This window comes from Cnephaeus nilssonii (genome assembly GCF_951640355.1).
Source record: "Cnephaeus nilssonii genome assembly, chromosome: 6".
NCBI lineage: Eukaryota > Metazoa > Chordata > Mammalia > Chiroptera > Vespertilionidae > Cnephaeus > Cnephaeus nilssonii.
The window spans coordinates 49,755,043-49,772,388 of record NC_137077.1 but is presented as its reverse complement, the minus strand read 5'-3'; the positions used below and the strand labels follow the sequence as shown (position 1 = coordinate 49,772,388).

The 17,346-nt window shown below is 51.5% G+C and overlaps 1 protein-coding gene across 1 annotated transcript; it reads left to right on the top strand.

The window, feature by feature from the left end:
* Positions 1–6,137: 6,137 nt before the first annotated feature.
* On the top strand, positions 6,138–11,049 carry KRT81 (keratin 81; the record flags this gene model as incomplete). The annotated part of the gene is made up of 9 exons (XM_079774185.1): positions 6,138–6,506; positions 7,227–7,435; positions 8,189–8,249; positions 8,982–9,077; positions 9,256–9,420; positions 9,674–9,799; positions 10,062–10,282; positions 10,511–10,542; positions 10,805–11,049. 9 exons carry the CDS (start codon positions 6,138–6,140, stop codon positions 11,047–11,049), a joined length of 1,524 nt encoding a protein of 507 aa, XP_079630311.1.
* Between the last annotated feature and the right edge of the window lie 6,297 nt (positions 11,050–17,346).

Sequence of the window (17,346 nt, the reverse complement as noted above, 5' to 3'; positions counted from 1 at the left end):
TTACCTAATCCTGAAACTTCCTGATTGGGCAGTAGCCCAGGGATACCATGGGCTAAAGGGTGAGAGATATGACATTGATGATCTGTACAAGTGTAATGGAATGCCAAAGAGAGCAAGAGAAGTTAAGATTTCACTGCAGCTGGACAGTTGGAAGTTGAAGTTCAGAAAGAACGTCCCAGAAGGAGGGCAGGTAGTGATGGTTTCCTCAAAGAGCTTCCATTATACCTCCCATTTGGGGATGTTTTATATGAAAGAGAACACTCATTATTCTGGAGTGGTCACCATGCTTGTAGAGATAGGGTGAACCAAAAGACCTTCAGATCTTGAAATCAGAACCTCCTCTTTTAGCCTAAATGGATCTTTTTTCAAGGGATGCCCGGAAAGAAAGGGCAAATTGGGTGGTTTTAACGTTAGGACGTTTTTGTCAGTTCATTCTGTTCCTGTGGAGGATGTTGAGGCCGATCCCCCAAGATGGGTGATGGGTTCGACAAGATAACATCTTATTGGGGGATTCGATGATTCTGTGATTGGTATGTCCCTGCCATAGCCTGGACCCTGCCTTAATTTTGGAGGGAAGAAGGCACTAAGAGAATGAAGGAGACATGGATTCTGGAGCTCCCCATCTGACAGGGAAGACAGACCCTGATTTATGAGAAAGGCCAGAAGTCTGAAGAGGGCTGCTTTTGAGATGTACCATCAGATGCTCAGGAAAGCAACCTGCTGACATGTCCATTCTAGGGCAATGTGGAATGCAGCTGGTCTGATAGGAATGGCAAGAACGTCTCCCTGGAAAGAGAACAGGCTTCAGTAAAGAGGCAGGCAAGATAGGTTTACATGGAGGTATTTCAGAGAGGGGGCAGACAGCTGAGACTCCTGAGGGCCCTTGCAGGAATGAATCATGAGATGCTGTGATGGTGAAGAGCCAGCTGAGACAGAGACCTAGGAAGTAGGGCCAGTGTCATCTCTGGGATTCTGCTCTGTGGCTGCAGGCTGGGAGGCAGTCTGTGGGCTCTACATTTGAGGATACCAAAGCATCTTCACACTGGGCTTGTAGGTATCCAAGAGGCCACGCCTTCTATAACCTTGTAGCTCATACTTTCTGTTCACAGAAAGAAGGTTCAGGCCAGGTTCCAGGGAGAGAAATTGAGGGGTGCGGGAGTGGGTGTTTACACAGCACCCGAGCTGTTAATGAGAGAATTGACCTCAGGCTCAACCACCAGGAAAGGCGGTTGGGTTGGTGAGTTGAGGAGAAGCCCAAGTCAGAGCCCTGCCTCCTCAGCCAAGACAGCTGGGACAGTGGCCAATTATCCATGAGAGAACAGGGGACCAAAGGCCCCCGTGGGGATCCTGGAGGAAATGAAGCTTGACTCAGAAGTTCTGCCCTTGGTGAGGTCTGTCCATTAACCAGGCTAAGCCCCTGAACAGTCCCCAGCCCATGTCCCTGCCCTGTGAAGATTCAATGTTATGAGGTTGGAGATGAGGTTGCCCACCTCTTTAGGTAGACCTACACCTTGCCCTCAGTGCTGTGCCTTTCCCCCATCAACCTCCTCTTCCTCTGCTCTTCCAAACTTGGAATGCCCCCTCTCCATGTCTCCTGGGTTTTTCCCCATTGTACCTGCACTGTCCTCCACTTCCCTCTTCTTCCCTCTCTCTACCCAAATCTCCCCTCCCTCCCATCCTCCTCGTCCCCCAGCCAGTCTTTGTTCTTTGTTCTAGTGGTCCTGGAGAGTCAAGTTAAAACCAAGCATCTCCTCCCTCTTTTTTTCCTATAAATCTACTTCTCTTTCCTTTCCCAACCCTACCACACTACCCTAAGGCCTTCAGGATTCGTGCCCTCATTGACTGGTTTTCCTTACCACTCTCATCATCACTCAGGGTAAGGCTTTGCTTCATCCCTCCTTCAAGCCCCAGCCAGGAACGTCTCCCCTCCCCACCCCCTACACCAGGAATAACCGCCCTCTGTTCTGCTTCATCTGGTCCCCAGCCCATCCTACCAGAAAGCTTTATACAATTAACCACCAAGCTTTGATGGCTCCATTACTCAGCACTTAACATGCAGCTGGTATTCATTTCACTCATTCAACAAATATTTATTGAGCACCTACTATGTGTCAAGCTCTTGGAATAATATCCATGAACCAAATATTTGTACCCCTTGGTGTGCTGCAGGGTTTGCATTTTTGTTCATGATCTGTATCCAGCTTTTGTCTTAAAAGTGGAAACTCACCAGGAACAAAGACGAGCACTCCTCCATCCTCTGTCCTAAACCCTGAGAACACTCTGAAAGGCCCAGAAGAGGGCAACTGGAGGGAGTGGATTAGTGAGTGTGTGTGTGATAATGTGTTACATATAAACACCATCTACTGTGTGATACTTTTAATAATGGCGGACGGTGGGTAGGTGGGAGTGCAATGAGATAAACTCATCCTTTCATTGGGATCAAACACACCAGGCTCTGAGTGCCAGCTCTGCCACTAACCACACAGCCTGAGCCAGTCTCTTAACCTCCCTAGGCCTCAGTGCACTTCTCTGTAAAACTAGAATAATAACTCCTGCCTCAGGGGGGGTAATTGTGAAAATTAAATGCATGTTGGGCTCTCAGTATAGTATCTAGTATGAAGCAAGGTGAACAACAAGAGATGTTATTATCTTTTGGGTTTGAAAGGATATTCATAAAATAGTTTCTATACCAAGTATATACTACTTGCATAGTTTTTTAAAAAAATAACCGATGCTCTAGAAAGACTCTTGCACAATCATGCCAGAAGACATGAGAAAGAATGTTCATGGCAGCTCTGCTCATAAGACAAGCTCTGGAAACAACCATGAGGCCATCGGGGTAGAAAGATGAGTAAACTGAGTACAATCCACAGTGAAATGAACCCTATGAAGCTACAGGAAGCAACATTGAGCAAAAGAAACCAGACACAAAAGAATATACACAATATGATCCCATTTATATGACGTTTAAAAACTGGAAAAAAATAAGTAATATAAGGTTTAGCACTAAAACTGTAAAGAAACACAAAGGAATGATTTGACACAGAATCCCACAGAGGAACCATCCCTAGGCCAGGAAGGAAGGGGTACAATCAGTGAGGCTCATAGGGAACTCGGAAGTTACATGTCTGTTCTCGTTCTCCCAATAAGTGCTAAGCACGCCATCTATGCATTCTTTTGTGTGTGTGACATATTTCACAATAAAAACCATTTTAACTTTCATAAAGCTCACATTGCCAGAGCCAAGGCCATAGAATGGTTTTGCCAACCCTCCCCCCACCCCAATAAAACTTTTTCACTCAAAGAAAGCGTACAGGTTAAATGTCCTTTAAGGTCCTCAAAAATTAGCCACAACTAGTAATGCCTGAAGTTTTATGAAATGGTGTCACATTTGAATTTTTTTCTATCTGGTTTTAAATTGCTTCTTGCTTTCTTTAAATTGCTTTGCACGGGCCAGCCATTAGTAATTAGCCCATGTTTATGCATGTCACTTTATACGGAGTTATACTGGTAGAAAAGGTAGTGACTGTGCAATGCACTCTTGACTCACTGTGCTTCTCCTCAGGACACCCGGCCAGCTGGCTTGCTGGGAGCACCACTGCTCAACTGTGGGCAGTGCCCAGGATTGCGGATAAAGGGCTGCTGGCCAGCTCCCCAAACACATAAAGTGACAGCTGGTGCCACACCCTCCTCTGGGATGACCAGATGGCTGACACAGTCTGTGACCCCATGTCAGTCCTGTCACAATGTCCCACTCCTGAATGTTTTGCATGGACACCTGGAGCCCTACGCCTGACAAGCCCTATTCTCTTCCTTTCTCCTTCTTCCTTCTCTTTTTCCCATTAATGCCCGCCCCCCCCTCCTTTCCCCTAAGCTACTTTGCCTACCTTTGCCCCAAAGGCACAGCAGCTATAGGGAGCTGCCAGCCAAGTCATTTCACTTCTCTTTTCTTCCCTTCTACTTATACAAACCTCTGTACTTTATGAGTTAATTTTCCTAGACCTGCTCTATTGGAGTGGGGTGCTTCATGGATAAGTAGAATACACTTCAGTCTATTGAGGTTACTTACAACACACTGTAAGTACTAGTATAAGAATAATTAGAACTGTCACTTTCCATCCCCCCGCCTTCAATTATCAGGCATAGGATCTTGCAGATCCAACCCATAGCCCCAGCCTCACATTGCCCTTGTGCCATACTCACACTCCATTGTCCCTTCCTGTTTGTTTTTGTTGTTGTTGTTATTGTGTGAATCCTCATCCAAGGATATTTTTCCATTGATTTTTAAAGAGAGTATAAGAGAGAGGGAGAGACAGAGAGAAATATTGATGTGATAGACACACATTGATTGGTTGCCTCTTGCACAAGCCCTGACCAGGGCCTGGATGGGGGAAGAGCCTGCAACTGAGGTACGTGCCCTTGACCAGAATCGAACCCAGAACCCTTCAGTCCACAGGCTGATGCTCTATCCACTGAGCAACCCAGATAGGGCATCCCCTCCTGTTTTTAACCATCTCAATCACCTCTGACTGCCCATCATCCTTAGGCTTTCTTTCCAACTCTAAATCCACAGATATCCCCTCCTAAACAACTCTCTCTACTCTTGATTTTCCAGGGATTAGGCAATCCAGGGGTTGTCATATCTTGTAGGTGAGAAGACATAGTATCTCCTGAGCTCCACTACTTACAAGCCAAAAACTGGGCAAGTTATTTAGCCTCTCTCAGCCTCAATTTTCTCATCTGTAAAATGGGGATAATGGTGCATACTTCATATGATTGTGAGAATTAGAGTTCATTGATAGCATGTAATAATAATAGGTGACTAATTTTTAAAACCCTCTTATCAAAATATGTTTCCTTACAGAGTACTTTCTAATTGTAAAGGGGGAAATGTATTCAAGTGATCTGATTTAACATCATGAATGATAGAACAACCTGACACTTTGTGCTTCATAGTTACATAGCACCATTTATGAAGTATTCTGCCCAAATATGTTTCAATTAAGCCCAATCAAGTCTTTAGACCAGTGCTATCCAATATATGCTGGTGTGATGGTGGGAATGTTTTATAGCTGTACTGTCCAATAAGGTAACCACTAGTCCTGTGTGACATGTGGCTAGTACAACTGAGAAACTTGATTTTGAATTAAATTTAATGTCAACTAATTTAAATAGCCATATGTGCCCATTGGCTACCATACCGAACAGCCAAGCTCTAGAGTTAACTTCCAGTTGATAGACATGCGTTAAAACACATAAAATCTATTTTTTTAAATTTGGAAGACAATTGGGAAAATTGAATGTGGAATGGATAATGATTTTTGGAATTATTCCTCATTTTCTTGCCATGCATCTGTCAAATAATTGGGCCAATGTGAAAAGAAATATGGCACAAAGCTAACATCTGTCTAATCTTGGAATCTAGGTGGAACACCTCAGGATGTTTGTCATATATTCTCTCAACATTTCTATATGTTTGGAAATTTGAATAATAAAAGCTGAAAAGGACATCATACAAATATCTAATAATGCAGTAGCTGCTGCCGTGGAAGAAAAAATAAGATGTGTTTCAGTAGCCCACTGGCCGACCTAGGGACGGAACATCCAGATTCGTGTTTCAGTGGCAGCTTGCCCACTCCTGGATTGGAAACTTACACCTCAACCTTTCCTGGGCCTCCTCTCCACTCACTCTCCAACACACACAGGCCCTCCTCCTTGCTTCTCCCAGCATCTGTCCTCCCTTCTCTTCCCCTTCTCCTGGGTGTTCCTCCCATCCTTCCCCTCCCCTGCCCTGCCCTGCCCTTCTCTCCCCAGTACACTCAGACGAGTGCATGCCCTGCCGGCCAGGCACTTTGAAGATGAAACATGCTGAGTCTCCCTCAGGCCCAGAGATTGGCATCCTTTATGCAGAAGAGGGTGCGGGCCACTCCACCATTAAAGCACATTCTAGAGAGGGGTGAACCCAGCTAACCGCCCAAGCCCATAAAGCATAAATTGCCCCAACTCCATCTGCATAGCCAAGCCCCTTCCCATCGGACCATAAATAGGACTGGGGCACCTGGAGGAGCACATTGGAGTTTCCACCAAGACTCCAGACCTCACATCCTCTACTCCACAGCCCAACCTCCAGAAGCACCATGACGTGCGGATCAGGATTCTGCGGCCAGGCCTTCAGCTGCGCCTCCGCCTGCGGGCCCCGGCCCGGCCGCTGCTGCATCAGCGCCGCCCCCTACCGCGGGGTCTCCTGCTACCGCGGCCTCACAGGGGGCTTTGGCAGCCAGAGCGTCTGCGGCGCCTTCCGCTCCGGCTCCTGCGGACGCAGCTTCGGATACCGCTCAGGCGGCGTGTGCGGACCCAGCCCGCCCTGCATCACCACCGTGTCTGTCAATGAGAGCCTCCTCACGCCCCTCAACCTGGAGATCGACCCCAACGCGCAGTGCGTCAAGCATGAGGAGAAGGAGCAGATCAAGTGTCTCAACAGCAGGTTCGCTGCCTTCATCGACAAGGTGGGTGTCCTTGACCAGCCCTTTCCTGGACCTTCGGTCGCTGGGCTGGGCACTGAAGCGGAGTCAGGGGCAGAAGGGATGTGGCCCAAGTGAGCTCCCAGCCTGATGGAGGAGATGGACCACATCCAGGGCACAGACAGACACAGAGAGATGGAGAGATGCAAATAGGGGAGGCAGAGACTCCTGGTTTGATAGCACTGTTATTACATATACACAACCTCTGTCCACACAGGCAGGGAAACCACAGAGAGACCAGGGCAAGGCTTGGAACTGTATCAGAGGAAGGAAGCCCTACATGCACACAAGACACAAGAAATGCGCATAAGAAATAGGAGCTGGGCCGCAGGGACCTCCCTTTGAAAGGTGTCCTTGATCACACCTTTCCTGAAACCTCCTCATGCTCACAACTCAGGCTAGCCACGGAGTGGGGACTCAAGAGCAAAATACTCAGCTCCTGACTACATGCCACCTAGACTCACCAGAACCGAAAACTATTCACCTCAGAGCAGGAGCTGACCTTTCCCATACCCTAGGTCCCATTCCTAAAGTGGAAAATCCAGATATGGGTAATAGTCAAGAAAACAGAAGTTGCCTTGTCTCTCAATGTTCAACTGTAAGCTCTGCTGAGCTCTAGCTTTGTGGGTTTACATAAAGCAAGGCTCCAGATTGGTTTGGGGGTATCAAGAGCCATCTCACAGCTCCTCCCACCCCGAATGGCAGGTGCGCTTCCTGGAGCAGCAGAACAAGCTGCTGGAGACCAAGTGGCAGTACTACCAGAACCGCAAGTGCTGCGAGAGCAACCTGGAGCCGCTGTTTGAGGGCTACATCGAGACGCTGAGGCGGGAGGCCGAGTGTGTGGAGGCCGACAGTGGGAGGCTGGCCTCCGAGCTCAACCACGTGCAGGAGGTGATGGAGGGCTACAAGAAGAAGTGAGTGTGGCTGGGTTTGACGTGGGACACGGGGAAGGACGTAGGTTAAAGGCCATTGGATTAGACATGAGAAGAATTTCCAAGCAGGGTGAGCAGCCATGCCTGGTGGCAGGATGTAGTAGCATCTTTTCACCTGTGCAATTGTTGCCCGGATGCCTGCCTGAGAGTAGGGCCGTGATTCCCCCAGGACAACTCTCCCCTGCTTTAGCCTTCTTTTCTTGGAGTCTGACCACCCAGCAGCTGTTGCCTGTGCTCTGTGGGGAGAAGGCTTCTGGCATCTTCCAGGCCTCCTCCTCCTGACCTCCCACCTATAGCACATGGCCCATGGATGGGATATGAATGCTACATGTCCTGGGCTCTGGGTGTCCCACAGCTCAGGGCTCTGAGTGCTGATGGCCTCTGGACTCATAGACCCCACACCTGGGCGAGGATGCACCCTCAGCTGAGGAGTGGCTGGCTGCTGAGCCCCAGAGGGGATGTTGGCCACTGCCAGCATGGGGCTGGCGCTGAGGCCTTATTTGCCTCCTGTGGTGACCTCAGAGCTGCTATGAGGTCCCAGAAGATTAGCCCCAGGGACCCCACAATTCAAGGTGGAGACATCCCAAATCCAACCAAAAAGACCTAACACGACTGCCAGATGGTCCGGCTGTGGTGGGAGGTTCCTAACATTGGCCCCTGCCCTGGTGTGAAGTGGGAGGGGTTCATGGGAGACCTGCCCTTCCATGACCTCCCTCTCTGCCTCTTCTGCCTCAGGTATGAGGAGGAAGTTTCTCTGAGAGCAACAGCTGAGAATGAGTTTGTGGCTCTGAAGAAGGTGAGTCATGTGGTATTGGGGAGCACAGACATGAGGATCCTAGAATGACAGACTCTTCCTGGGGAGACCCCGAGGGTCTCAACCTCAGTGTGGGGTGCAGTGACCTTGTCAAATCACATGTGAATTCTCAGAGATCGGGTCATGGAAGGCACATCCAGAGCTTTGACAAAGGTCAATACCCTTGGAATATCCACTGTGTCCTGGGGCACGGGGATGGCCGGGTTGACCTCTGGATGTCCTGCTCGGCTTTGGAGGTGTGGTCTGGGGCTTGGGTCCCACAGAGGCCTGGCATCTTCAGTCTCTGTTGAGGGACAATGTCCTGTCTAGAGCTGTGGGATGTCTGAATAAAAGGAGGGGGATGATGGAACAGAACCAGGAGTGGCCAGGTGGAGTCTGGGAGGAGTGCTGGGTGACAGGGAGGAGTCAAGATGTCTGAGTGGGGAGTGAGTCTGGGCAGGGTCCTGGAACAGAGTGAGTAAAAGAGGAGAAATGGGAGGGTAAGCTGCCTCAGGTGGGAGGGGGAAAGGATGGTGGCTAATCTCCAAGACAGAAAGGGGTTTGTTCTCAGAAGGGGAGGAGTTTGTGAGGCCCATCTCAGGAAGTTCAGAAAGTATGGAGATGGGATGGGAATAGGAACCCTGGGAATCTTTCCCCGCCACCCAGCCTCCATGAAGAGGGCAATGGGGTGACAATCACCGGGGTTCTGAGCTCAAAGACTGCCCACCTTTCCAGAATGTGGACTGTGCCTACCTCCGCAAGTCGGACCTGGAGGCCAACGCAGAGGCCCTGACCGAGGAGATTGACTTCCTGCGGCGACTGTATGAGGAGGTGAGGGCTCGTGGTCCAGGCATGAAACTGGCCGCCCACCTCGAGGGATTTGGGCATCAGTCTGCCATCCATGAGGGGGTGGGGGCTGGAGACCAGGGAGGGCTGAGAAGATTGGGTAGATGCCATGGTGGGTGAGGCTGTGGCATTAACAAGATCCTTCCTCTTCCCATACCCACAGGAGATCCGTGTCCTCCACGCCCACATCTCAGACACCTCCGTCGTCGTCAAGATGGACAACAGCCGGGACCTGAACATGGACTGCGTCATTGCCGAGATCAAGGCTCAGTATGACGACATCGCCAGCCGCAGCCGGGCCGAGGCCGAGTCCTGGTACCGCAGCAAGGTGAGTGGCACAGGACACCTGCCACCTAGACATGGCAGTGGGAGGGATGTGAGGTATATATCAGAAAAGGCTGCTTTTGTCTGGGGATTCTGATCCTAGGGATGGTAACAGAGGCCAGACAGCTCTCAGGGTGAGGGGGCAGGGCAGGGCTGCCATGGGTGGTTGCTCGGGCTGAGCACTGTACAGCCTGCACTGTCATCTGTGGTGACCTAATGGGTGGCAGGTCCCATCCTGAATCTCTGCTTCCCCCCAGTGCGAGGAGATGAAGGCCACCGTGATCCGTCACGGGGAGACCCTGCGCCGCACCAAGGAGGAGATCAACGAGCTGAACCGCATGATCCAGAGGCTGACCGCCGAGGTTGAGAACGCCAAGTGCCAGGTACGGGGCATCTGCACCCTAGACCACCAGAGAGGCTGAGGGCCTGGCCTGGCTTCCACAGGCCATGTGGACTCCATCATTCATTCCCCAGCCCATTTGCATGACTAGAGTCCTGGGTGTGATTACCAGGGAGACCCAGGTCACGAAGGTGAGGGGCCTATTTTGGGAGTGTTCCCAGCTGGGTGTGAGTGACTGGACACACGCAGGAAACGGACAGAGAGACCTGGGTCCATCACCTGCCTTGTCCTCTTGTGGCCCCCAGAACACCAAGCTGGAGGTCGCAGTGAAGCAGTCGGAGGAGCAGGGCGAGACGGCCGTCAGTGATGCCCGCTGCAAGCTGGCCGAGCTGGAGGCCGCCCTGCAGAAGGCCAAGCAGGACATGGCCTGCCTGCTCAAGGAGTACCAGGAGGTGATGAACTCCAAGCTGGGCCTGGACATTGAGATCGCCACCTACAGGCGCCTGCTGGAGGGCGAGGAGCAGAGGTGAGACCCTAGCTGGCTAAGCTGCCATTTCCGCCCCACAAAGGGCCAAGAGTCTGGGATAAACCTGTCATTTATCACTTTGGGGTAGTGGTCAATTTGGGAGGGCTCCTTCCTCAGACCTCTGCTCCTCCCCTCTTGACTTGCGGACCCAACCCCCAAAATTTATGGAGCTCTGTCTGCCACTCTGGCCAAGTCACTAATACTGCTCTTTTTCTTCTTTTCTCTCAGGCTGTGTGAAGGCGTTGGGGCCGTGAACGTTTGTAAGTAACATGGGCCCTGTGTGGGTAGATTTACTCTCTTGCTGTAAAGGATGGCAGAGCCTGGAAGGAGGGATTTCACGGGGACCTAAATATAAAAGGGCTGGCATTCCAACAGAAGGGGTTTGGGGTCAGACAGCAGGATAGACCACAGCTGTGGGACTGGGTGGACCTGGAGTTGTCAAGTAGAGATACCTGGGGAGGGGCATCGCTGGGATGGGATAACTCGTCATCAGAATTTTGACTCTTGCTTTGGGGTCCGCAGGTGTCAGCAGCTCCCGGGGTGGAGTCGTCTGTGGGGACCTCTGTGTGTCGGGCTCTAGGCCCGTGACGGGCAGTGCCTGCAACGCCCCCTGCAGTGGGAACCTGGCGGTGAGCACCGGAATGTGTGCACCCTGCGGCCCCTGCAATTCCATCACATCTTGTGGACTGGGCACTGGAGGAGTGGGCTCCTGCGGCATCAGTTCCTGCGGCGTAGGCTCCTGTGTCAGCAGCTGCCGCAAGTGCTAGGTGCCCCAGCTCAAGCCCCGACCAGCACCTCTCCTGCCCAGCAGGGCCTGGTCCAGCCCTGGGGGGAGCAAGCACTGGGTTACTTCTCCCACACTTTGAAAGGCCCGTCCTGCTCCTAGACTCTTCTGTGTATCTGTGATCACCTCTTCCTATGCTCTGCCCCCACCCCATTCCTCGCTGGGAAAGGCTACCCCAGAAAGAAGTCCCCTTGGTGCCCACAGGAAGGGGGCTCCAGGGCAGGAAGGACCAGAACCAGGACCCTCCCCTGGGCTGCCATGGGGCCAGTGGCCAGGGTCCCCCAGCCTCTCCCCTTCCTCCTCTGTTCCTCTCTGTCTTGATCTGTGTTTCCAATAAATCAATGTAGCCAACCCTGGGTCTTGTGTTCACCTCTGTTATCCTCAAAGGTTGGAGTTTGGGAGGGTCCCGAAAGTCCCATGGAGCAGAAAAGGCCTAGTCTGGGGTCTCCAATACCATCTTCTGTCCCTGGGCTCACAGCAGTCTGAGATTTAGCCAAGGGTTGAGCTGGGCCCACGCACACTGCAGTTTTATTCACACAACCTTATTGATTTCATCCACATCACTTTTTATGATGCATCTTGCAGATGAAGAAGCCAGAGCTCAGAGACGCTCAGTAATTGGGCCCCATGCTGAGGTCAATGGTACAGCTGGGGTTTGAACCTGTGTGCATCTCGAGAGCTCATTTCACCAAACCACAGAAAACATCCCCATGTACCCCTATAAGCTGATGGGTAATGAAAATTAGATTCTCCAGTCACTCAAAGCTTAAGGAAACCACTATTGTTGTTGTGGTAGGGACGACTCGGGGCTGAGTAATTTATTAGAATTTTTTAAAGGATAAGTACATGGACATAATTTAAACTCTCAAAAAGCCTTTGATATGGCGACTTTTTTTAAAAAATGGAGTCCTTTGAGGCTTGGAGACCTGCCATCACTGGTAAATTACCTCACAAACAGCACCTAAAATGAAGATGATGTGGCAGAGAGGTGAGCACACAAACTCTGGGGCCAGACGGCCTGGGCTCTGTTCTCTGAGTGACCTTGGACAATTTACTTACCCTCCCTGTGCCTCAGTTTCCACATCTCTAGTCAGGGCTGATGGATTGAGGAACTCCATATGTGTGTGTGTGTGTGTGTGTGTGTGTGTGTGTGTGTGTGTGTGTGTCGCTTAGTGCCTGGCACAAATATATGATGATGTATGTTTATCATTAGTATTATTTTTTTGCAGAATGTAGACACCCCTCCAGGGATCTGGGCCATGACCCCTATTTACACTTTTTACACTTATATCTGTGATCAGAGATTGCAAGTACAGTGAGAATTATTCATGTCTTCCAAAGTCATTGAGCTCCTTCTTCAGGGAAACGTCCCCCCTCCACGCCCCCACTCTGACACTGATGATCTTGCAAGAGGTGGCGGGAGTTGGGAGATGGCTCCTTGACTTCACTATGGGCCAAGGCGAGACCCTAAACATACATCTATACAACAGAGCGGATCTAAATTTCCAGTCCTAGTCCCAGGCCCAGAAAACTATAGCAGAGATGTTAACCCCCACCCCTGGCCCTCAGGGCAACAGAAATAATTATGAATATGTATTGATAGACCAGAAGCCAAAGGCTCTTTTAAGGGACAGTATCAATCCCAGGTAATTCTGAGCAGGGCAGAGCCCTGGGAGAGTTCCAGAGTGTGCGATTGTTCTAACCAGCCCTCTGAGCTGTAACACCTGTCAGGAGTCCAGACCTGCGGCTCAAAGAGAGACACTAATACAGCTAAGCTGCACCCAACATATTTGAGTGCAATTAAGTGTGAGACAGGCATCAGCAGCCAACAGAGGGCTGACACCTTGAGGTCCCCAAAGCAATGACTGCGCTGGTGACAACCCTCCTCCCTTCAGAAGTCATCTCAACTCATAAAGCTTATAAATGGGAAGATGAATGACTCTCCATAAATGCACCAGGTAGTTCTCTCCCACCCCAGCCTGGAATGTGGTCCATGGCCGGGGGAGCCACTCAGAGAATCAGTCCCCAAACTGCAAACACTGCTGGTGGCCCACGTGGCCCTGGCTCAGCAAGAGATTCCAACCTTCCCCCACAGCCCCTGGAATCTCTTGGACTGACATCAGGCTTGGCATTTAGAAAGGAAAAATGCAGGCAACAGCCGGTCCTCTGTGATGCAGGCTCATCAGAAATCCTGCCTGCAACTCCTGGGCAAAATGCCCAACCTAAAAATCTTGCAGAAAGGTAAGCTCTCTTTTCAGGAGCTGATTTGCACCGGGAGTGTTGGTAAGAATGTTTATATCATTGGTGTTAGTCAGTATGGATCAAATGGGGCTGATGCAGGAGTCCGGTGGGGCCATGTCCCCCTACCCTTTAAGAGGTGGTAGCCTGCCAGCCATGTTTCCATCCCATTCCTCTAGCATGAGATTCCTCTGTTTACCCAGGAAGGGAGCCTTTTAGATACCTTTGGGCAGGGACCCAGGAAAACACAGCAGACACCCTAACACTAGTATACCTTACCAGGTAAAGCCAGAGCCTCGGGCCAATGACGCACCTTAGCCCTACTCAGGAACTTAGAAAGCAGAAACCTTTGTTTCCCGGACGCACTGATGATGTAAATCTTTGTGCAATAGACAAGAATGTGAGCTCAATAGATGGGGCATCTCTCAGGCTGTGTGCCAAGACAAGAGCTCAGAAATCCAGCCCTTCACTGGCCACCCAACCCTCCAAACTGGCCTGTCTTCTGTCCCCTAAAGTCCAGTTAGTTACCTCGTGAAAACTCAAACCAAACTACACCATAGACCTGGAGTAGAAGCAGAGCTGGAACCTCAGTCTGATTCCAAAGGCGTGCTTTCCTCCACCGTAATAAGTTGTTCCCTGCCCACCATCAGGTCACTTGTGAAAGTAGGACTCAGGCCTGAGCCTCCCAGTTGTGCTCATATCCCCCAGCCCCGATCTGCAAGGGCCATCTTCCCTGGGCCTGTCCTCAAGTGCCCCTGCCTGGGCACAGAAGACGCGCCCTCATCCCTGGCCCACTCCATTCTCTTTCTGGTCTGTTTCCTTGTTTAGGACCCCCCTCCCCACCAGAATGTCATCTCCAAGGAGCCAGGACTAGCGTGTCATCTTGCACACCGAGCACTATGCCTGACCCCCAGAGGCCACTCCGTGTCTGTAGTCAGTGAGTGGATGAATGGATGCAGTTCTCAGCTCCTCTGCCAGAAAGAGCTGACTATGGACCCCAAGCTAGGGTGGTTGCTTCTGGGTAGTGTCCCGACCCCAAATCTGGCCAGCTTTTGTCTTTGTTCTGAGGAATCCAGGGGCGCGGGCAGTTCAAAGGGCAAAACTGAGACTTTATGCTCCAGGGTGAGAGACACAAGGGAGAAATGAGGCGAGGGCCGGATCCATGGGCGGGGCGTCTGAGACAGAGGACCAAGTCTTTGGGGCAAAGGCTAGGGTTCTTGGAGCAGGAGAGGAAGTGTTCAACATCCAGGGAAGTCTCTGCAGCTGAATTCCCCGACACAGCCTGGGGAGCCGCAGAGCGGGCCGCTGCGGCCGGGAGTGCTCCTCTCCAGGGCGTCGGAGCCTGCTCCTGAAAGTAACAGGCGGGCAGGGCCCCAGGCCAAGCCGGGCAGGCAGGTGAGATTGCTGTCCAGGGCTGAGCAGAGAGTGGCTGTTGGGGGAAGGAAACCCCCTTCCCGCCCTCCACCCCAGGAGACAGACATACCAACAACTCCTCCAGGAAACACTGCACAGACCCTCCTCCCTACCAGGCGTCAGACAGGCCAACTCCCCGAAGTAACAGATACACAGACTCCCTTCTCCCAAGAAACAGACTCAAGAATCCTTCCTCTCCGAAGTCGGACACAGATTCCCCCACCCACCCACCCAAGAATACGGCTTGCCCATAAGAATAAGGTCACAGAACTTCCTTCCACACCCCAGGCAAAAACAACAGAACCTCCCTGCAAAAGAAAAGACCCCAGGGCCGAAACCGGTTTGGCTCGGTGGATAGAGCGTCGGCCTGTGGACTGAAACGTCCCAGGTTTGATTCCGGTCAGGGGCATGTACCTTGGTTGCGGGCACATCCCCAGTGGGGGTTGTGCAGGAGGCAGCTGATAGATGTTTCTCCCTCGTCGATGTTTCTAGCTCTCTATCCCTCTCCCTTCCTCTCTGTAAAAATTCAATAAAATGTTTTAAAAAAAAAAGAAAAAAGAACAGACCCCAGGACCCTTCCCCCATGTCCCCCCAGTACACACAAACACAAAGACTCACTCCCCAGAGAAGAAACCGCCCCTGGCAAAGGGAGACACACAGAGGAAGCAGACCTGTCTCCCTTCCCAAGAGGATGCACAACAAAGGGGGCAGATAAGATGTGGCCCCTCCAAGCGAAGGTATACCTACGATTTACTTACTGAGGCTCTCTGCTTCCCGTCTCAGGCCAAGCCTGCAGGGAGAAGGAGGACGCAGGTAAGTGGATCTCTCTCTCAGGCGTAAGAGTCCCCATTCTCTTCTCTACAGAAGTCATTCAGCCTGCACGCTCCTTGGTTCTCTCAGATCCCCACAGCCCTTTTGAGTGAAGGCTCCTTTGAACCTTTAAATTCAACCCTTCCTGCCATAAATTTAAATAACTCACCTTTATTGATGACTTCTCGGGAGAGGGAGAAGGCAAAAGATCTATACTTTGTGGGGGTGCCTAAACATCTTGAAAAGGGTGACCATGGCTGGGGGTGCATTTTAAAGGACACCACAGAGAAGACAGCTCAATTATCTGAAGAATATTGTTCAGGCCTCACTTAATCCCTTTCTACTTGTGCATCCTTGAGGTGGTCCTTTTGCCCTCTCTGAGACTCAGTTTCCTCATCTGATACAAGCTTTCCTCCCATGGTGTTGTGGGTTTGAAAGAAATAATAAATGTAGCATGGCTGCCTGGTGGATTCCCTCTCCCTCCCCTCAGCCTGGTGTCCCCCGCTGGATGGAGCTGACAGTTTTTGAGTCCCTGCTGCTGTCTAAGAGTCAAAGCCAGTCCCTCCTGGTTCCCACAAACCCTGCCTTCCCCAGGTCCCAGGAAGATGGGCAGAACTGAGAAGAAGGCACTCCTCACTGGGACTTTATTCCCCTGGCTGGGCCTTGCAGCTGTCATGACGGACAAACTAGCCCCTGCTCTCTGGTCCTGGGGGTGAATGGATTTATGAGTTGCCCCAACGCAGGTGCCATGGTGCTCATTAGCCGGGGCCTTCCGTCTAAAGGGCTGTTGAATAGTGGGAACAAACTGCCCCCAGGAAAACAAGTCCCTGGATACTCAGGTCACCTTTCCCCAGCCCATCCCCAGCTGCTGAGGCCCCCGGTGGTGACCCCCTACGCCCCGTGTGCTATATCTGAAGCGCTGCCCAGCCCTTACCTTCTCTCCTCGCCCTCCAGCAGCTTGTGGTAGGTGGCGATCTCAAAGTCCAGGCCCAGCTTGACGACCATGAGCTCTTGGTACTCCCGCAGCTGTCGCACCATATCCTGCCTGGCCCGTTGCAGGGCAGCCTCCAGCCAGGCCAGCTTGCCCTTGACTCTGCCTGAGGCACCCTCCTCCTGCAGAGCTCCCTCTAGTTCGCAGGGCTGGCGGGAAAGGAAGACCACGGACAGAAGGACATCCTTGGTCCTCACCTCTATCCCCTCAAGGATCTAGACCTTTCTCAGAGGCTGAGGAGCCAATGAGGATTACAGATTGTTGTGTGGAGTGAGCATGCCTTTTCTGAAATGTGTGTGTGTGTGTGTGTGTGTGTGTACGCCCTATTACGAGGATGGAGATTTGGGGCCAGCCATTTGGGACGGCTGAGAGAAAGCCCTTCACATCAGTATGGTGACACTTCTAAAATGAGCTCAGGTGGGAGAAGCAGCAAATGCTCCTTAGCACATAATGCTGAGATTCTTGTTTACCAGGGAAACTAACAAGATGGCTATTCTGTCCTCACTGAAGACTAGAATGTGTAGTCTTCCGGGGGAAACAATAATAACTGCTTGCCTCGGTAAGGTGCTTGCTGCTTAGGAAACTGGCTGGGGGGAGGGGAGGCAGGACCAGAGCTGTGGCTGGTGGGGGACTGAACCCCAACATGCCTACCCTCTCATTCTGCCACCCCTGGAGCCTGAACAGCTCATCCCCCTCAGCGTCATCAGTTCCCGGAGAAGGGAGAACCTCCCGCAGAGCCTGAGACACTCAGGCAAGAAAAGACCAAAGCAGAACCCCCTCCCTCCTGTGTGGAGCGTGATTTGGGAAGGCTTGACAAAGAGGGGACTG